The sequence below is a fragment of the Mustela putorius genome, unplaced genomic scaffold (assembly GCF_011764305.1).
Source record: "Mustela putorius furo isolate JIRA1106 unplaced genomic scaffold, ASM1176430v1.1 tig00003858_pilon_pilon_pilon, whole genome shotgun sequence".
Lineage (NCBI taxonomy): Eukaryota > Metazoa > Chordata > Mammalia > Carnivora > Mustelidae > Mustela > Mustela putorius.
The window spans coordinates 41,890,982-41,912,276 of NW_025422010.1; the positions used below are offsets into that span (position 1 = coordinate 41,890,982).

The following is a 21,295-nucleotide window of genomic DNA, read 5'->3' on the forward strand; positions in this document are numbered from 1 at the left end:
AGTCACAGATCGTGTGCTCTTGTCGGACACCTTCAGCTCCACGTTCTACCCATGAGGGTCACTCTGCTCTTATGTCTGGTTGTGGTCCTTCGTCCCCGCTGCTGCGTGATGCCCACTGTATAAATTAACCGCATTTAAAAAAAAAAAATCTGTTCTACCTTTGATGGGCATTGTCTCCATTTCGGGACTATTTGAAGAGCCCTGCTATGCCTATCCTTGGACACATCTTTTGTTGCATGTACGTGTATGCATTTCAGATACAGGTGTGGTTATCTTTAGAGGGTACTGCCAGTTTTCAAAAATCACTCAACCATTTCATACCTACACCATCTTCAGAAGGTTCGAGTCGTCCCGCTCCATCAGTCTCACCCAGCATCAAGGGGTGTATCTTTTAAATGAATACCAGCATCTTTTAAACTCAGCTCCAATACTAGACATGAAAATGAACAGTCTGCAGAAATGTCTGGGATGTATTATTAAGTGACATAAGCAGGTTGCAGGCCGATGTGTATACCACGGCTTCATTTATGAGACGTGTATATGTGTGTGTATGTAGGAGCTGAGGCCAAATTTAGAAAGGGGCTGTATTAAAGCCTCCGTAGGCTCTGGGAGTGGCTCTGGAAGGCATAATTTTAAATGATGACATGGAAGATGGTTTTTACCTTTGATTTGGGGGTTTGGGGTATTTTTAAAATTTGAAAACAAAAGTCTGTATAAATAAAAGGAAACTCTCCATCCCCCATGCCCTGTTCCCAGTACACACCATTCCATTACCAAGGCTGGCAGCCCGACCCTGTCTTTCTTGTTATTCCCAGCATCCTCTCCTGCTCTGGAATTACCCTGGGCAGGGCCTCTGGGACAAGTCTCCCGGGCACTGTAATTTCCCTGGCTGCGGTGTGTCATTAAAAGATCTGGCGCTGATGACACAAAGCCCAGACGCAGCAAAGATTCCAGGCCCTGATGGGACAGGAACACCTGGCCAGGAGAAGGCCTCCTGGCAGAGATACGCCCAGAGTCTCAAGCCGCCTCAGTGGGATGTGGGCCTCAGGAGGTCTCTGCACCTCCTCAAGGAAACAAACCGAGAAAACGGCACTTGCCAAGCGGCAGCCTCCCAGGGGTCTCGGGGCTCACATCAAGGGGTGTAGAAGGAGGCAGATCTGACTGCTGCTCTGCCACTCGCTAACTCTGAGGCCCTCCCCGGGCCTCCATCTCCTCATCTGTAAAATGGGATAATGACAGCCCTTACCTTGGAGACACCACCAAGTGCCTGGCAGACAGTGCCTGACACAGACTTAGCCTTCGGTAAATGCAGCTTGCTGTGACTGCTGGGGCCCGGGCGGGGAGCTGTCGTGGTCACGGTCACTCCACGAGGCAGAGTTTCACACTCACCTTTTGGGAGACAAATGCAAGGGTGCACTCCTTTCTTTTCGCAAATATAAAGCAAACAAGACTCACTGTTGTTGGGGGAAACTGAATTCACCTGAAACTCAAATGCATGTATTTTAGCTGAAAGATAAGTAGTTACTCCACATTGGTTCACCCAAGGAATATCTTATCTGTCGAGGGCTAGGCCCTGCTCTGGATGCTGGGGATATGGCGGCTACCAGAGCGAAGCCTGGGCCACCACAGAGCCTTGTCTCTGCTGGGAGAGTCAGCCTTTAGCAGAACCTACAAAGAGATACATCATTAAGTGTTAGACAGGTAGGGTTCCTACAAGACATATGACGTCAAACAGGGCTATGAAGACCACTAAGGTGAGATAAGAGTGATAAACCAGGAATGCCCCCTGAGGATTCAAATCAGTGTGTTCACTTGAACCGGGCCTCTGTTTCCGGAACGTTCTCTCCTTGGCTGACTAGTGAGGAAGCCCAGGAGGGCACTGGTCTTGGTGGAGACTCAGCTGGCTCTGGGCTGGGCTCGAAGGGTACAGGTGGCTTGGTCCTGAGGAGATGGGTGTGTTGAGGAGGAGAGGGGCCGCTTATAGGAGGTGAGGAGCAGGCCAGTGGGGGGGTGGGGGGTAGCATTTTCAGGAGGCCGTGGGGAGACTGTGCCCTCAGAGGGCACCCCAGCAATCCCTCAAGGGGCACCGGTGCGGGTGACCTTGCCACTCACACTCTCAACAGTGGGTACTTACTGCGCCCCTCCTACAAGCCCAGAGCCAGGTGTGTGCTCTGGAAGCTTCCAAGAAGGATGAGCGCTGGGGCCCGACCCACAGGAGCCCCAGCCAAGCTGCAGATACAAGACCCATCTTCACGAGAAGCAGAGGGCACCACGGATTCGGGGAACACGGGAGTGTAAGGAACAGGTCACGGATGCATGTGCACCAGCAAACTGCCCGATCTCAAGCCACATAACACACAGAAGGTGCATCTTCACACAAGGTCCTCTATGGGCCCTGTGGCTTCTGGGGGCCAGGATCCAGGGATCCGGGCTTGCACCTTCTAGGTCCCTGGGGTAGGGGGACGGGCTGACCAGGCTTGCAATGCTTCAGCCTAGACAGGAGCCCCCCTGCATCAGCCAGAGTGAGTCGAATGGCCCCGTACAAACTACAGGGGCGGCTGGGAAGGCAGGAGCACATGGCTTCTCCCTGAGTGACCCCTCCTTCCCGCCAGGATGTGGCAGGCTGAGCAGTAGAAGAGGAATCCCAAAGGGACGTCCTCGGACGGAGCAGACGAGTGTCGTGCTTTGGGAAGGCTAGCCCCAGGATAGACTTAAGGAGAGCTGCCCGGCCTGGCTCTGCCATCCCCAGGCTGGGTGACCCCGTTAAGCCACTGACATCCCACGTTCTCAGTTTCTTCTTCTAACATGGGGTTGGTCAGAGCCTCCCTCCAGCACCATTAGCAGAACGTGTGCGAAGGTGACATCATTATCTCCGAATTAGCCATATTTTCATTCAGGTTCAATGCAACCCTAAGAGACATATGCTCTTTCTACCTCCAAGGCCTCTGTGTCCTGCCTGCAAATCTAAGGCCCAGACTCTGTCTCCTACTCCTCTACACACTGGGCCGGGGATAGGCACCAATGTGGCCCGTCCCCACCCCACCACCGCAGCCCTCACCTAGCCTTCCTCCCCAGCCCCCTACCCCCGCCAGCCAGTAAATTGTCCCTGAATTAATCAAAGTTCTTGCACTGGTCCGAACTCACCAGGGGCCTCCTCCAGCGGCCACTTTGTGTTCAGCACATTAATCGCAGCTGGGAGTGGGGAGAGGCCCCATTTTTAGAAAATCATTACTTTCAGAAAGAGAAGGGGGAGCTCTTCTGGTTGGGGAAAACTGCTGAGCTGGTAGATCGGGGCTCCTGCCAAAGTACCAGGAAACCCGGGGCTAGTCTAGCTACTTGTGGCTCAGTGGGCACAGCTTGGGGGCTCCCCCTCCCCAGGGCCAAGGCACCCCAGCCCCCCACCTGACTCCAGCTAGCATGTACCTCCTGCTCTAGGCCTGGGCTCAGCAGTTTGCTGGCGTTCGGAGCAGGAAGAATCACCCTGGAACTGACCACCACCCCCACAGTGGATTGGCTTCCTTGTGTGGCCAGCTTCGGCTACACCACATAGAGGTCATGTTCAGCCCCTGCCTTCAGGTCCAGGACAAAAAGAAGTCTGGGGACCCCTGATCAAAGCTACTGTCTTGACTCGAGCATCTAGCAGATTAAATGATACGAAATTGCCGTCTTTGTAGGTCACGATGATCAGATCGTAGCTGTCCCACGTGGCTCAACCTAATTACCATATGGCCAGCCCTTCAGATGTATCTTCTCGCTGATCCCCCCTCGTGGCCCCCCGAGGCCATTTTGTTTCAGAAATTGAGGTTCAGAGAGGTTAAGTGGCTTGCCTGAGGAAGTACTCAGACCTGGTCTATCCGACTGCAACACCTCAGGGCCAAGTCACATCCTACTTGGGGTCAGACCCCCCATCCCACCTGCCCCCACGCTCACTCATTCAGGAGCCGGGCTTTGGCTGTTTTCTGCCAACAAGCTCACTGACAGAAAGCCCCTCGGCAGGCAGAGCGTGGGACCGAGTGACCCGCGGGCGAGGCTGCACGTGCTGGGCTCAAGGGTGATCAGATCAGTTCGGTCCTTCCAAACCAGAACTTGTTTCACAAAAAACCATGCCCAACGTAGTCACCCCATGACCCAGGCCTGCCCCTAGAGATCAGATAGCAGAGAAATGGTGAAGTCTGACACTACCACTTACCGGCAAGGGGGGGTGCAGGGGGGGGCGACTCTTTTAACCTCAGTTCCTTCATCTGTAGAATGGGGCTAGTAATGGCATTTTTTTTTTAGGGTAGTTGGAAGGATTATATGGGGTCATTCTAATGTGCTTGGAATGCTCAGGACACTGCCTAGCACATAGTCAGGACAGGAGCAGTGCTGATTGTTATTCTTACTATTCCTAGCCCAAGCTAAGTGCAGAGTTTTGCCTGCCTGCCTGCCTCATTCATACGGCAAGCCCGGTCTAGCATTGTGCCAGGAGCTGTTAGGATAGCGGGTCCTAAGTGGGGCCCCAACCAAGGCTTCCGAGTGCCAAGAGCTCATGGGTTCAGTAGAGGAAAAAGAATTCTACACTGGGGATGGCTCTTTAGGGCAGGCATTTTTAAAAGGCGGAAGGCTTTCTGGAGAAGGTATGGCCCGTGTTACATCCTGAAGGTGCAGGAAAAGACGGCCAGTGAAGAAGCTGGCAAGCATGTGCTTGGAAGCCAGGAGCAAGGTGTGTTTGAGTCTCCTGGGGCCAAGGGACTGGCGGGGGGAGGTTAAAAGGTGAGGTCTGCAGGGGCTGATGCTGAAAGGCCAGCCAGTGGGATGAGAGGAAGGCAGGCCACAGAGGCGCCCCAAGGCCCTGAACTGAATCATACGAGTGGAGCCTGAAAAAGAATGTGGGTGACAGATTTTGCATTTTTTTAAAAAATATTTTTATTTATTTGTCAGAGAGAAAGAGAGCATGAGCAGGGGAAGTGGCAGGCAGAGAGAGAAGCAGTCTCCCCGCTGAGCAGGGAGCCTGATGTGGAACTCGATCCTGGGACCCCAGGATCACGACCTGAGCTAGTGGTAGCTGCTTACCCAACTGAGCCACCCAGGAGTCCTAGACATTTGCATTTTCTAATTACAGATCAAATAAGGCAGGAAGGGCAGGATTTGGTTATTTCACATGGCAGCCAGGGCCAGGGAGATGAGAGAACCCGGGTTTCTGGTTGTGGCTGACGTAGCCACGGGTGAGGGGAGACACGGCCATCAGAGGGATGGGGCTGCCTAGGGAGAGGGCAGAACCCTGCAAGACACCCCAAAATGTGAGGCGTGAGCTGAAAGACAAAGGAGAAGAATCAGGCAGCAGGAAAGCTTTCTTCCAATGTGGGGGGCACCTTCACTGCCCTCCATTAATCCAAACCCCAGCTGCTCTGGAAGCCTGGTCTCCTCTGGGAGGCCCAGGTGGTCCAGGGTACTGACCTCACTCCCCTGTTGGGTGGGCATGTTGTCCTCCAGCATCCCCCGAGGGAAGGTGCCCCCCCACAGCAGTCCTGGTACTCCTGGCACGTGGAAGACGTTCAGGGGAGGACTGGGTGGAGGGGATGACCACGGTGGCCAGCAAACCCCCAGGCTCCCCCTAAGCATTACAGCCAGCCATGCCTCCAGGGCCCATGTGCCCCCACCCCAACTCCAGCCTCCCAGGGCTGCAAGTTGAGTCCAGATAACGCAAGAAGGCAGCTTTCTGCCTCCGGCATCAGAGGCCCTGCTGTTCAGGCAGGTGGCATAGTGGTGGCCCAGCTTCTTCTGATCTTGAGTTTCAAGGCTGTCACCACCAGCCGTCAAATAGACGTCTCCACAGGGACGAAGGACAAAGATCTCTCAACCCTGGAGTGAGATCCTGAGCTCTCCATGTGCAATCTCCCTAAGTGACCTTTGGCAAGTCTTTTAACTTCTCAACACCCACATTTTTGCAGAGGGGTCCTAGTGGGGATTAAGTAATTCCCTTAAATGCTTAGCTTAGCATCATGCCTGGCACCTGGTTACGCATCCAGTAAGTGGCAATTATTATTATTATTAAAGTGCTTCCTGCAGGCCGATGCAAGTCAAGAGTAAACGAAAATGGCTTTGCCTGCTCCCTAAAGTAACACCTCCCACCCCCACCCCTCCTCCACCACTACCACCCCAGAGTTAATTAAAACCCTCCTTGGGTGTTTTCCAGACAATGGGATTTTACACTTATTCTGGGTTGCAGAACTAGAATGGAAGCGGTTTCGCTTCCACCAATAAAAAGCAAAAAGCTGCTTTGATAGGTAGTAAGCTCCCCATCACCTCATGTGTAACAAGCTGGTCCGGACCATTTGGCAGACATGCTCAAGCATAAATGAGAATGCATTAGTATTTCTCACTACACAACTGTATAGTAATTCTATTGAATGACAGCAGTGCCTGTAGGCCGTAGGGCTTTGGGTCATTATTTGGCAAAATAAAATATTGATAATCCTACTTTGGCCCTCCAAAAAGGTTTTTTGAAATTGTACCAGTTTGCAGTATCCAATATATATATATATATAAAGATTTTGAGAGACCGAGAGAGCACAAGCAGGAGGAGGAACAGAGGGAACAGCAGACTCCCTGATGAGCAGAGCCCAATGCAGGGCTCCGTCCCAGGACCCTGAGATCATGACCTGAGCCAAAGGCAGATGCTTAACCAACTGAACCACCCAGGCACCCATGATATCCAACATCTTAACCCCCACTCCAAAGAGACCTCCCCATCCCCTCAATCTTAGGTTCAAGATCTAGACGCCTACACAACCCTGTCTGGTGCCCAGATTGGACCGACCGCTTGTGTCAGAGGCCTTGAATCCAAAACTTGGCTTAGATCCAACAGCAGAAACCCCAGGGGCAGGGGCAGAGACAGGCCCAGGGAGGTGATTCAGCAAGTGCCACTGGGAACTGTGGCGAGCCAGCAGACAGGGAACAGTCACAGGAAGAGCTCTGGCGGACAAGGGAGAGCGAAGAGGGCCTGACCAGGTTCCCTGCAGCCAACTCCCTGAGTGCCTGGTACAGAGCTTGGGAGAGACCTAGGAGGTGGCATGATCCCTCTGCCCACCACCAACACTCAACCTCCATCAACCTTCCCTCTAGGTCCTTAGCCCTCAGGGAAGCAGTCTTGAAATCCAGGGTGACAGTGACCTTCCTCTGGGAAAGGTGCAGTGGGGCTTAGGGTTTGACGTCAAGTAAGGAGTTAAGAACCAGAAACCGGAGGGAACCAGGTTCCTCCCCATCTCGTCCTCCAGCGCAACCTCCTCCCCCACCCCCGTCTTTGTAACTCAGGGATCCCTGAGGTTGACGAATTCAGGACACCAGGCCAGTAACGGCCTAGAGTCACGAAGTACTAACAAAAAGAGGGGTCTTTGCAGCTACGGAATAGATGGTGGCTGAGCAGGATGTCCTGAATGTCCCTTTTGTGGCCCACCTCCCCTTCCTCCCCAGCCAAGCACTGGGCCAAGAGGACCCCACTGTCCTGGATTCCAATGGATGGCCCCTCCTGCGTCCCTCCCACCAGAAGAAAAAGGAGCTGGAGGACATGGAATCAAGTATACGTTTTAAAAATTGTTTAATGGAACATAAACTCCTTTAGAAAAACATTCAGCCAGGTGATAACACCCATAGAAAAAAACACCAATCTCGTGTTTATCTTTTTTTAATTTGGCATTTGTTATTTGCATTTATATTAAAGCAAAGTGCATCTTTTCTTTATTTTTCTTGTTTATACACATTGCACAATACATAAATAATGATGCTTATAAAACGTCTTTATATTTACAAGTAATAATATATTTATATATAACATAAAATACATTTTTTCTTTAATAAATCTCAGGGTTTGTTTTTTTTTTTTCAAGGAGTCCTTTCTCTCTCAAAGCACTACAATGCTAAATTTCCAATGAGAATGCTTCTCTTGTTCATTTAAACCTTTGTAGTTAGAAAAATAGCTTATGTTAAAGTCTAAACATGCTCATTGAGCTAAGAGCAGTGTCAACGTTATCATACGAGTGTATGAGTTGTAGAAGAAATGAAAGAAGAGTTAGGTGTCAGCCCAGGGCGGTACCTTGGGTTATGATGGACCGAATCCTTCTTGGTGGGAAGGGGGGCTGCCGAGAAGTCTCCCTTCCAGGGCTGCTCCCCTCGCTGGTCTAACAGCAGAGCTCAACACACAGGCGGCAGAGGGGAGGAAAGTGCTGAGCTGGTTTTCTGAGTTGGGGTTGGTGGGGCGGGGTGGGGTGGGGGGGGACACGACCTGATGTGACCAGGACAAGGGAGAGGCTGAGGGGCTTGGGAGGAGCCCTGGGAGGGCAATACTGCACGGGTAGCCCTCGGGAAGCCCATCTCAGAGATATCCAGGAACAGATGACCAAAAAAGACACAAGGACAGCAGGGTGGCTGGAGGGGGAAGAAGACAAGCATGAAACAACTGGTTCTAGTTCAGCCTCTTTGAAGGGTTGCTTCTACGAAGCCTGCAGACAGGCCCGTGTCCTAGAAGGGGAGAAGCAGGGGGTGGGAGTCGGGGGGAGGCTTTTCCAGGGATGGGGGACAGAGCCTGGCTCCTGGCAGCTGTTGGAACCCCAGCTGCCAGCTTGCCCAGGCACTGCCGCTGCCCCAATGAGCATGTCCACAGGGCAGGAGACCCAGAGCTGGGAGCACAGACCGTCCCCGCAAGGACACCTGTACGACCCACAGACGCACACGCACTCGCCCACGCGTCCGGCCTGACAAGGGAATCGAGGACCCCCCCATGAGGGCCTGCTCCCCATTCTTACACTCCGTCTGGTGGTAGGAATTCTTGCCTCCCTTCTTCCTCCCGGGCTGTCCTGCCAGCCATACCCTGCCACCCCCGTCCCCCCCCAAAAAAAAAAAACCCTGACCGTTTTTTTCATAAGCTATTTCTCAAAGTTAACGAAACAAACAGAACATAAACGAGAACGACAAGCAGCAGGGTGGGGGTGGGGAGGAGGAGGAGGAGGACGACGACGACGACACGCGACGGACCAGAGTCTGCATGAAAAGCAAGCACTCGGGAGGAAAGTATTAGCAGCAACGTCGTTTGGCCTGGGCCCGCGCGGCGCCCGCTGCGTCCCCGGCCCGCGCGGCTACCGGCTGTTGAAGATGACCTCCAGCCAGCACGGGCAGCTGCTGATGAACTGGCGGGTGTAGCACTGGCCCCAGCCCTTCACAAAGCTGATCTGCACGGTGAAGCCAGTCCACGGCTGCTGCATGAACTCGTGGTCGTTGGGCCGCCGCAGGCTGTACGCCTTCTCGTAGTCGAAAGCCTTGATGGAGAAACCGGGGAACACCTTGTGTACCAGCAGCGTCCTGGAGTCCGGGTTGTCCAGTGTGGCTGACTTGATGAAGATGGGGTAACTGCTGCGGTTGTACACCCACACGCCGTCCACCTCCCGCGTGAGCTGGATGCCGCAGCCGATCTTGCTCCGCACCTTCTGCACCAGCTGACTCTTGTTGTCCGAATTAAGCTGTCCAAGGCAAAAGCCATTCCCCTGAGGTAGATCATAGAAGATATCCAGGGAGGGCTCCTGGACACAGTAGAGCCTCCCCACTCTCGTCTTCTCCTCCCAGTATGCCACCACGCACCAGTGTGACCGATCCCCAGGCTCCAGAAGAAGTTGGGAATCTGCAAAACGAGATGGCGGACATGGTTGGTGGTGATGGGGGCTGATGGTTCCCTCTTCCTCCACAACAGCCAAGACTACCTCAGCTCTCGTCAGGGATGGTGCTAGTGCTGGATACGTATGCGGCCAGCTCTGGAGTCCTTGTATGGGGGCTAGGGATGAAGAACCCGCGTTTCAACACGGGGCTCCCTGGGGCACCTTGTCCCTCTCCCTACACCCCATCCCACCCCCCACAATCAGGTCAGAGACCCAGGACACCAGCGTGTTTGCCTGTGGGGCCAAAGGAAGCCCTTTCCCTGCAGAGCTCAGAAGCCAGCGACCCAGGAACTCCATTGGTCCCAGTTTGGGGGCAAGAAAAGGCCTTCCAGATGGCCTAGAGTTACAGCCCTTTAAATTCAATGGGACCTGAAAAGCTTACAGCTCTAAGAGCCCCTGGTCCTCCTCAGGAGAAAACCAGGACCCAGAAAGCCTATTGTTCGGGCCTCACAGATGACACAGCCAGACCCAGAACCCAAGTCTCCAGACTCCAGGGTCCCCTCACTAGGCGGTGTCTGTGTTTGTCACCAACTTCTCAGATCAGCACCTTGGTCATAAAAGAGCACCATCTGATAAAATGAAAGTGCAGGTGGTTTGAGGCACAAACATCTATCTTCCTCACAGAAAGAGCGGCGTGCTCAGTGTGTCTGTCAGCAGCAGCTCTGTACACAAAGGGCGAATTCAGTCAAAATGCCAAATCACAACACACGGATTGGTGTTAACCCAGACTACCTTGACGAAGCTTCCTCCAGCCCAGACAGAAGATTATGTGTCTGGGATGGGCTGACCTTCCCTCCAGTGCCCTTCCTCTGCCTGTTGTACCCCCCTCTACCCCCCCCTCCTCAGAAGCATGGAGACACCTTGCCCTGCCCCCCTCCAGCCCCCCCCCCCCTCAGCTTCCCTAGACTTGTTCTTCCCACAGGCAGCCAGGAGACCGGGGTGATTCTGGTAAGGTGACTTTCCCAAACAGACACCCAGAGCTCTTTAGGGGGAGGGGGGGATCCTGTGGAGGGAAAGGGAGGCCCCAGCGGCTGGCATTCCAACTCCTCCTTAAGCTGGAGCCAACGGGGCAGGCCTCAGACTGGGAACCATAAATCTCCCCAGCCAGGCCAGGCTGCAGGAACGCTGTGGTCTGCGGCGGCAGGGCGGAGACCGGAAGTCTTGTATTTGTTAACAAAAATGGGGAAAGGCAGAGGCCTCCTGCTTTCCCCTGCAGCCCCGCTACTCACTCACTGGGGGTTCAGGGCCTGAAGGTGGGGGCTGGCTGTGGGATGGCCAAGGCCGACAGAGCATGGCAGCTGGGGGTGGACGAGGGCTCAGGGACCTGTGTCCTGCTGCCCCAGCAGGATGGGTAAAACCCAGGGCAGCTCTGCACACAACTGCTTCCAACCTTCACAGGCATGTTAGGACCTGGGAACCCGTCAGTTCCATTAACTTTTTTTTTTTTTTTAAAGCAGTAGCCAGTCTCGCATAGAGGTGTTCTGTGAGGAAGTCTGTACAACGTGCACTGTGACCCATGGAGGCAGCCACACACAGCCTTAACCTGAGTGACCACTGCCTCCTACACACACCTTCCCCCGCCCAAACTGGCCTTCCCAACGCCTACCCAGCCAGCCAGACAAAATGAGGACGCTGAGGGCTCCCTGCTCTCAGTACCCCCCTCCAAAAATCAACCCCAGAAAACTGGCCTGTCACCCCCGTGGTTCTATGAAGCCTCCGTGTGAGAGAGGCTGTAAGTCCGTGAGGGCGAGTGAGCATGTGAGCGTTTGCGTGCGTACACTCTGGAACATATGGAAAAACAAGAGAGGGACAAGGGCTCCAAGCAGAGGTGACTCATCAGGCATTAACTTGTTTCTGCAGAGTATCCATCAACTGCTAATAAACTCCCGAGTGCTGGCAATCTTCTTTGAACTTTCTTGTGGAGGGAGCTGGGCTCGGGGGCCTGTACCAAAGACCCGTGAGATCTGTGTAAGAGTTCTCTGGCATGCAAGCTTGCTGGGGAGGAAGGCAAGACCGCCCTGCTGTTTTAGGGAGGAAGGTGTTTTGAAATGTAAGAAACTCTTGCTTATGCTTATTATCCCCTCTTGGGGCAAGAAACCTGGTCTGGAAAGATGATGGGGAGATGGACGGGGGGGGGGGGGGGGAGTCGCTGGGAGGGAGGTTCAGAGACCCTGGGTGGAGCCTCAAGATACTTTGTTTCATGGAGCTCGGCCCTCCTGAAACCTGGCACCAGCTAGCTGGGAAGAGGAGGAGGGGTAGGAGGTGCAGGGTAGGGTTGGGTGGGGTGGGGGCCTGGATCAAGTTGCCTGTGCCAGGCCCACCAGAAAGGGGTGGGGGGGCTCCCCCGCCGGCTGCCCAGCAGCCTCTGGGGGCAGGGGAAGCTGGGGGTGAGGGGTGGGCCTGAGGTTGGAGAGGCCCAGAGCCCTGGGGGGAGGGGGAGGGGGAAAGGGAGGGGGAAGAGTTTGGGCACATTTCTCTTTTATCTTGTGTAGCCCTCCAGTCCACCCAGCAATTTGCCACCAGACATCCCTGGAAAAAACCTTTTTCTGTTGAGGTTAATGGCCAAGCCCAGATCACCAGCAGTGATAGGTGTCCCTGTGCATGAGCAAAACCCTGGGAAGCCCACTAGGTGCCCTAAGCCGCCCTAGGACCCTCGCCAGCTCCTTCCCAGCCCTGCCCCTCCAAGCTTGCTTGCCCCACGGCCACCCCCAGCCTCCCAGCGGCCAGCTACCTCCTCTCTCCTCACCGCTCCTGGGCTATCTCCACAAACACAGAAACCCATGCCTTCCAGCAAGACCATCCCACCAGCAAAGGCCTCTTTAACACATCACACTTCTGGGGGCCTGGGACAACATCCTACATTGCCAACTCAGAGATGTGCCCCAAATTCCCCACCATTAGGGCTCATTTCTGGGAAACACTAAGCATCATCTTCAGAGAAGCACAGTTCCCTGAACTGGGCCACAGCCCACAACCATCTCCCCACAAAGGTCAAAAGGTTTAGCTCCTAGAGGGGCTCCCTGGGCCTCCGGGGGAGAAGCGGGGAGGCTCTCACACAGAAAAGTGTCCCTCATTCCAAGAACTAAGGAAGAACCACAGAAGCCTGCCTTTGACTTTTCCTCATGGATGCTGATACTTCTTCTCCAAAGGCAAGATAAGGAAGAACCACAGAAGCCTGCCTTTGACTTTTCCTCATGGATGCTGATACTTCTTCTCCAAAGGCAAGACTCGCAGGCTCTTGTTAACTTCCCTCAGCTTTACAACCTTTTCCGGTATTTTCAGCAACTTCTCTGCCTCCTCCCAAAAAACTATACAGGGGCTTGTTTTAAAACTGTATTTGTGCATTTTAAAGCATCCAAAAGAAAAGCTGTGTTGTAAAAAGCCAACTAATCAGATGCCTGCTCACAATTTTTTCTTTTTATTACAGTTTAGGGAATTTCTGGAGCAACCCCAGAAAAATGCTGAATCCGCCTGAAATTCCTTTAAGGTTGTTCTCCCCCTCCCCTTCCTCATTTCCCTTAAAGCATAAAAACCTACCCTTTAAAAGGAAGGGGGGGCTGTTGAGAAAGGAAAGGATTTTGCTTGTGTTTGCACTTGCATTAGGGAAGACCACTTAACAAGAAGCTCCCTGCCTCTTTACAAAGAGTTATTTAATTACCCTGGCTCATGAATCAACAGTCCTGACCCTTCTAGAAGACCGGAGACTCCTGAATGACTCGCACGCCCAGGGTTCTCAAAGGCAGTGGGTGACCAGACCCCAGAATTTTCCATTTTTGTCTGAAGGCGTGAGGACATGAAGAGAAATGGAGAGAGAGGACAGACCAAGCTCAGTGCCTCAATGGCACCATTTCTGGTCTCTTGCTTATGAAGCTGACCGTGAGGGCCAGAGAGGCAGGACTGTTCCAAAACATCCCATGGTGCTCTGAGGACAGGGCACGGGCACGGGCACGGACAGGAGGCCATTGGTGCCCGGCTACGTCACACAGAGGAGTGCTGCTGGGGAATGTGGGGTCCCCGAGATTCAGGCCTTTCCAGACAGGAACACAGCAGGGAACCAGGCCAGTATAGATAGACTGAGCCACAGCAGTGGGGCCCACTGTTACCCGTGCCCAACTGCTGGGGCACAGCGGACAGGAGTAAGAGGTAGGCTAGGAGAGGTCTAACCCACTCTCCTCTCTGCAAGGCTCTTATAAAGAGGATGTCTCAAGGCGCCTGGATGGCTCAGTTGGTGAAGCATCTGCCTTGGGCTCAGCTCATGAGATCCCAGGGTTCTGGGATCGAGTCCTACATCAGGCTCAGCGGGTAGTCTGTCTCTTCCTCTCCCCCTCGCGCTCTCTCAAATAAAATCTTTAAAAAAATAAATAGAGACGTCTCTGCCAAAAATCCCACAGTGGGTCAAGGCCTGTATGCCCCCTCCCCAGCACCCCAGCAGAGGGAGACTGGGCAGAAAACAGCTGCTTTCACGCAGATGGCTAAGGGCAAGCAAAGGGCACACAGGGAGACACACAAGTTAAACCCAGCAACCCTGGTACGCAAACACGGCCACGCCTCGCCTGCCACAGGTCCAGGGTCCTCCCTCCGCGGGACTCAGGCGCCACCCTAGGTTGCCTCATCCTGTCCTCCCCCCACCTCAGACATCTCAAAGGTTAACAGCACCCGTCAGCCCTGTTCCCCACCCTGGTCAGGAAACCGGGCTGTCCCAAGAGCAACCAGCCCACTTCGGGGACAAGGACTGAGATAAGAGGGACCATCTGTCCCATCTACTCTCAACCCAAACACTTGCAATGAACAAGGAACCCTGCTGGGTCTACTGTCCAAGCCCCAAAGACTGAAACCTAAAGCAGCCGTGGAGAAAACCCACTGGGTCTGAGCTCCACTCAGGTTCTGGAGGGAACTCGAATCTGCCAGGTTTACGACCTCGTCCAGAACACCCAAGATTCTGCCAGGGCTCCCTTTGATTCCTACAGACAACTCTGGGGTTTGGAACGTGTTACCCACAGGGGCTGAAACAAACTCCAAACACTTCCAGTTAACCCTGAAAATGCTCAGACTCAGCCCATCACCGCTAACCCCAAGTTCCTCCACCAAAGAGATCAGGGAATGGATTCTGGTTGGTAGAAGGCAGGACTGAGAAGGTTGGGCTGTTTCCAGACTCTGGAACAAGATCTCTTCATTGAGGTGGATTGGGGTGGGGGTGGGGGCGCACAGGAGGACCACAGGGTCTGCTTCAAAAGCCAGAGAACTTGCTCTGGGGTCCCTGTGGTCCAACCAGCCGGACTCCCCAAAACCTGGCCCCCAGGGAACTCGGACTGTGCGATACCCCCACACCCAGCTAGAGTCCGACACCCCTTCAGACCTCTCTCCCTCAGCACCTTGGCAGTGACTTAAGCTCCCAGAGCTCCCAGGGCCAGCCTCCCAGGGCTGTTGTGACAATCTGATATGAAGTGGCCAGGGGCCATGACCTGGCTTGTGCTACACATGCTGGTCTCCTCTCTCAGACATCTTGCTTGGGTTCTCCAACTTCTTGAAAACGCTACCCAATGCTACCCACCCCTTCTCCCCCCCAGGGAAAAGAACAGTCTTGGGTCATGCCCATACCTAATGAGCATTTAACTATGCCCGGGCCCAGGTGGAAGGGATCACATGACAACGCTATGAGGTTGCAGCCTGTTAGTGTCTTTATGCTGTGAAAGGGGGAAAAGAGGCACCGATCACTTGCCCAACAGAGCTGGAACTCCAGGCCAGAACAGTGGCCGACGTGAGCCGCAGTGGGCAGCTACCTCTGACCTCTGAGGTTACTGGCCCTCTCCAAATACTAGAGGAAGAAAATTAAGTGTCCTTCAGAACACGCTTTGGAAACATGATGCCTACTTCACATTTTACTTCACTACTTCCCTTTCAATGAGGACCCCGAGCGTGGGGTCCAGCTCCTCTGCACCAAGCGGGGGAAGGAACCGGGTTTCTTGGCCAGCAAGCCGCTCTACGATCTTGGCCAAGTGGCTTGCCCTCCCCCAGAGGCTCAGTCTGACCCAACCCTAACTAATACGAAGGAGGCAAGGACACAACAGCCCCCCCACCACAGGCTCTCCAGTCTCTGGCTATATTCTGTGATCCACAGAAGTGCCCCATCAGTATGAACACAGGTTCCATTTATTTTTACTACCTTCCGGAGAATAAGAAAATCACGCTGGGGAGCCTGGCACATTTTTGCATTTAATTTGCAACAATAAGACAAAACAAAATCAAATCAAAAGGGAAAAGAGATTTGAGCCAGATTTTGCGGTGTCCCTCTGTAAACCGGTTTCTTTTTTTTTTTTTTTTAAGATTTTATTTATTTATTTGACAGACAGAGATCACAAGTAGGCAGAGAGGCAGGCAGAGAGAGAGAGAGAGAGAGAAGCAGGCTTCCTGCGGAGCAGGGAGCCCGATGCAGGGCTCGATCCCAGGACCCTGAGATCATGACCCGAGCTGAAGGCAGCAGCCCAAACCACTGAGCCACCCAGGCGCCCCTAAACCGGTTTCTTTTTAAACGTGGGGAGGTACAAGCTGTGTGTGCTCTTTCGTCGCTCACCGATCTCAGGTAGAGGAGGATCGCCAGGGGAGGGTCTCTGCCCATATCACCACTTTGCTTCCCAATGTCTACCCAGGCCTGGCCCCCTCAAGTTTCTCGCCATCACCTCTCTCCTCCTGCGAACTCCTGAGCTCACGGATTCAGCAGATCCTGCTTATCATCTAGGAGACTGAGAGCTGACTGTGCCTTACAACCAGTTCCTGAAACTAAAATGGATTCCTCTACCCTCCACTCCCCCAACAGGCCCCACCTGTGTCCCCCAAGGTCCCTCAAATGTCCAAGGCCAGCCCCCAGCCCAGGAGACCTCCCTAAGAGCAGTATTTGGCCGGCAGAGACTATAACTGAGGGCAGTGCCGGGCAGGGGGGGAAGCCACACAAATCAAAAGCTCCCATCTGTCTCGCCAGCCGGGCTGACACGGCTTCCTGTGGCCCAGCCTTCAGCCATGCAAATTATAGCGTGTACCCGGCTGCCTGCCTTCTGAGGAGGCCCGCTCTGCCCAGCTCCAACAGGACTCAGAGGAAGGGTGGGGACTCCCAGCCCGGCCAACTCCATTCATAATATTTACAGTAAATGGGCCTCTGGCTGTTGAGTGTGTACCCAGGCTCCTCATTTCAAGTTCGAATCTCAAGACTCTTCCCCCCTCCATGGCGCACCCTGACGTTCCCACCGTGATCCACCCTCCCCCTAGAAAGGGCATTCACACACCTGCGTACACACAGCCCCCAGACCTGCACGGCACGTATCCGCCATGGTACCAGGTAGGACCCTGGTCACACTCCAAGACGACACAAGTGGGACCATCACCCAACAGGAAAATGTCCAAATCATTATCTCCAGGCTCACCCCCCAGCCAGCCTCCCTCCTAGAGACCGACCAGAATTACCCCCCACATTCCACATGTAGATTCCCAAGTGGGAAGGCATACATGAATCCGACCCAAGAATCAGCTCTTAAACGAGTAGAAAGTTCCTCCTCTTCTTCTCTGCACTGACCCCGTCTCTAAGTATGTGGGCTGCACCTTCAAACTCCGTAAGCATCTTCATAAAAATGGATGCAGACGTCAACTGTTTTGAAGGACACGACCCCCAGAGGTACGAGGTACAGAACACTTCCCGCCTGGTTCTGCGGGTCTTAGGGCTCTGCAGGGAGCTGCTTTTGCTGTGGGGCCCTTTAATAAAAGCCCCATGCACAACGACCTCCAGTACCCCGAAAAGCAGCACAGTATTACAGGACCCAGACACGGGCCCTGTCCCCCCCCACCTCCCCAAAGCTCCTGCTGGACTCCAGCTTTTCTAAAGGGTAGGAAAACCGTCGGAGACGTGGAAAAACACAGGGAGAAACAAAAGTCCTTTTCATCCCTCCCCTCCCCCAGCTCCCCTTGTTCCACAACAATTATGAAAACTGTTGGATGGGATGGCATTTGAACATTTACTGCATTCCGGCCAATAAATTCCAATGCAGGATCTGATGGAAAAGCCTCCCTCTCCGGCCAGCTCCTGGATCCCCGCCCCCATGCTCGCTCCCAGAGCCATCATTCCTCCTCTTTCTTTACAACCCGACACTGGGGCCTGGCCAGGCCCGGCCCGCACTGTACTCACAGGGAAAAACAACAGTACGACAGACTGGAGACAGTGTGCAGACTAGAAAAGTTAATCATTACTTCTGTCTACCTCTGTAATCTAATCTCTCTGGCTTTGACACACTCGCTGTTCACCCACCCCAGCCCTTTCACCCCCAAAGCACCCAGGGCCTCCCAGGCCTGGGGTGCCCACCCCGTGAAAGAGGAATGAAGCCTCCCCCACCCTTGACTACCATGGCGAGGCTCCCAAAACCCACCAGAAATCGCCTGCCGCTCAGGGCTGTGTGCCTCACGTTTCATAGGACTCGGGCCTCCCATACATTTGGGCTCCAAACTGGCTTGTATTACTTGTGGAGAACCAGGCTGCCCATCCCCCACCACCCCGGGACAGACTCGGCACCCCCACCCCTTGCGCTGGGGCTCCCCTTCAAAGCCATCTAGTTGCATCAGGGAGCAGGAGGGCTGATCTGAGTCCCCCGCCCCATGGCATCAGTCCGCAGCAGACACACGGGCCAAGATGGCGCTGCCCTACAATGCTGCCCCAAAAACCAAACCCAGGGTTACCCCATGACCCAGAAATCCCACTTCTGAATGTGTATCCAGAAGAGTCCTGAAGAAATTAATGGCACACATGTTCACAGCAGCATTTTTCACAACAGCCAGAAAGTGGAAGCAACACAAGTGCGTCCACTGAAGGATGAATGAATGAAGATGTAGAGACACCTACACTAAGAAAGGACCGACACTGTGGCGCGGGCGAGGACACAGATGAACCTTGAGGAGGTTCTGAGGCATGACATCAGCCAACCACAGAACGTCACGTGTGGGATGACTGCACTCCTATGTGATACCGAGCACAGTCAAATGCACAGAGACGGAAGGAGAAGGGGGCTGCCCAGAGCCGGGGGTGGGAGGCCGGCGGGGGGGTTAGGGTTTTGAGGGGACAGTTTCAGTTTGGGAAAGAGAAGTGGTCCTGGAGAAGGACAGTGGGGGAGGCTGCCCACAAGGTGACAGACTCGTGCCTCTGAGCTATGCACTTCAAAACGGTCACGATGGGAAATGTGGGGTGTATTTTGCCCAAACAGTTGGAAGGGAGGGGCATCTGGGTGGCTCAGTGAGTTAAGCACCTGCCTTCAGCTCAGGCCATGATCCCAGGGTCCTGGGACTGAGCCCCCACCCCCATTGAGCCCCACATCAGGCTCCCTGCTTCTCCCTTTCACACTCCCCTTGCTTGTGTTCCCTCTCTTGCCATCTTAACAAAACAAAAAAAGAAGTTGGAAGGGAAAGGAAAGGAGAGGGGAAGGGAGAAAGAGGAAAGAAAATAGACAAAACAGAAGAGAAGGCCCGACCTCTTTTAATACTTTCCGGTGCTCTGCATTAATCTGGAGGCCTTAAGAACAGGTGATTCATTGGTGGGCTTCCACCCATCACAAGCACAAAGGCCCCCTGAAAATGCATGCAAATTTTGGTATGCATATGCATTTTTATGGGGAAGGATTCCTCAACTTTCACTCATTCTTGGGAGAATTTGCAAGCCAAGAAATGTGAAGAACCATCATGTTTTTATTCGCGCATGCAAGAGGCCGTTTTCTACCCAGCACCTCAGCAACAGGGGGTCTCATTACTTCCCCTCAAAATCCGAGAACCAAAGACCACACAGATCACAGGATGCTTTTTGCAAGTTCTGCAAGGGCACTTGGGAGAGACCAGTCCAACATCTTATTTTGCAGATGAGAAAAACTTGAGGCCCTGGAGGCCACCGGTCAGCAAAAAGCTCCACCTTCAGCCAGGAAAAGTCTGCCAGCCCCTAGGGACAGACACCTGGGGGGGAGTGCTCTCCCTCCCACTGTCATTCTCCAGGGCCCCTCCCAGGACTCCTGCATGCCCCCCACCACAGGCCTCCTCCCCCAGGCAACACCACCCAGCAGGGGTCTTCACTCTGACCCCACTGAGCTGGAGATGGGGCCCATCTATTTTTAAGAGCTGTACTGTGCACCCAAGCTCGCAGAAGACTCAAATGGCTCTTTCGCTCTGGGTTACTGATTAATGAGGGGGAGGGGTCCGTGCTGGCTGAGAGGCTGCCCAGGGGCTGGCCAAGGTTCCCTAGCACCTCCTGGAGACCCTTCCTGGCCTCCACGTTTCACTCTGCCTACTGCACAAGGAAGACGCTTTCAACTTATTAGGGGCCGGTGGAAGCTGGGGCAGGGGTGAACGGGACAGGGTGACAAGAGCAGCTTGTGACCTCTGAGAGGCAGACGCAGAAAGGTGCGTCCAGAGAGCACAGTCACTGCCCGGTGTCATATTGTTTCTGTTCCTGTTGAGCAGCCATCCCAAGTTCAAACTAAAAAGGCAATTCTGAAATGAACAAACCCGAGAGCCACTAAACAGTCCCTGGCCAGCGAACTGGGCCTGTCTGCTGACAGGAACTCCCAGCCTGACAAGATGAAACCGGAGTGGAGATCAGTACTTTCCTTTCCTGCCCTGGATCAAACCTCACACCAAACCAGCTCTCAGACTGTTCGGGCCAGTGGGGTTCCACAGCAGAGCGAGAAGATCAATAGAGCGAGTAACCTCCACGAACGGAGCCCTCCGGCAGCCGGGGGCGGGGAGAGCGTGGAAACAAACACGCTCTGGTCACTGCCTGTTAGATCACCTCACACAACACCACCGCCGTGGGCCCAGACCCCCCCCCCCCCGCATGCTGCTGGCATCTCAGAATCGGCCTTGACCGGCAGATTTAAAATTAAAAAGCGCGAGATGCATCCCTAAATGGGTGCATTCAGAACCAGAGTTCTAAAAGGAAAGTCAAGCTCTAGGGCTTTCAGATTGCCCCTGCACTGTGACTGTCCAGACATTAATACTATCTTCAGAGACATCAGTGTCTCTGTGGCCCTTCTCCCCCGCCCAGCCCCGCCCCGGGGCTATGGTCCCACAACCCAGCCAGGGCGTGGCTGGCCACCTCCCCCCACCACACCACACACCCAAGTACTATCAGAGTCTGGATTATAACTGTACCTCCTAATGCCACTGCTGTTATCTTAACCATCAAGGGGAGGATGGGGGAGGGGGCTGGAGCGGGAGGAGACAGGCCTCTGTCTTTGTTTTATCTCAACTCTCAGCAGACCACACAACCAAAGCAGAGGCAAAAGCCATTGAGAGCAAAGCTCTGCCTACCCTGCGTGCTCAGACAATCCCTCCAGGGGCCCATCCCTGCACCTCTGCCTCGTCTTCCAACACCTCACCCCACCGCCCGCCTCCAGAGCCCAAGGGTCCTGGCTCATTCGTCCCTTGGAAACCCGTGGAAACCGCCTGAGAAGCTGCCCTCTATCTGTAGTCCGGACACAGCCGAATCCCGTTCCTGAGCCCTCTACCTCACTGACCCAAAAACACCTCCAGGAAAAATTTCTACCAGGGGCCCCCAAACTGCATCCTCCACACCTCACAGGGCCTAGCACATAGTA

The 21,295-nt window shown here is 54.0% G+C and overlaps 1 protein-coding gene across 1 annotated transcript in view; it reads right to left on the minus strand.

Moving 5' to 3' along the window:
- Positions 1–7,559: 7,559 nt before the first annotated feature.
- The window catches only part of SMAD7 (SMAD family member 7), a 31,584-nt gene continuing 17,848 nt past the window's right edge, over positions 7,560–21,295 (minus strand). Inside the window, exon 4 of the mRNA XM_004752186.2 lies at positions 7,560–9,649. Within this exon, the coding sequence (XP_004752243.2) occupies positions 9,111–9,649 (539 nt within the window). The 3' untranslated portion in view covers positions 7,560–9,110. The remainder of the gene's footprint in view (positions 9,650–21,295) is intronic.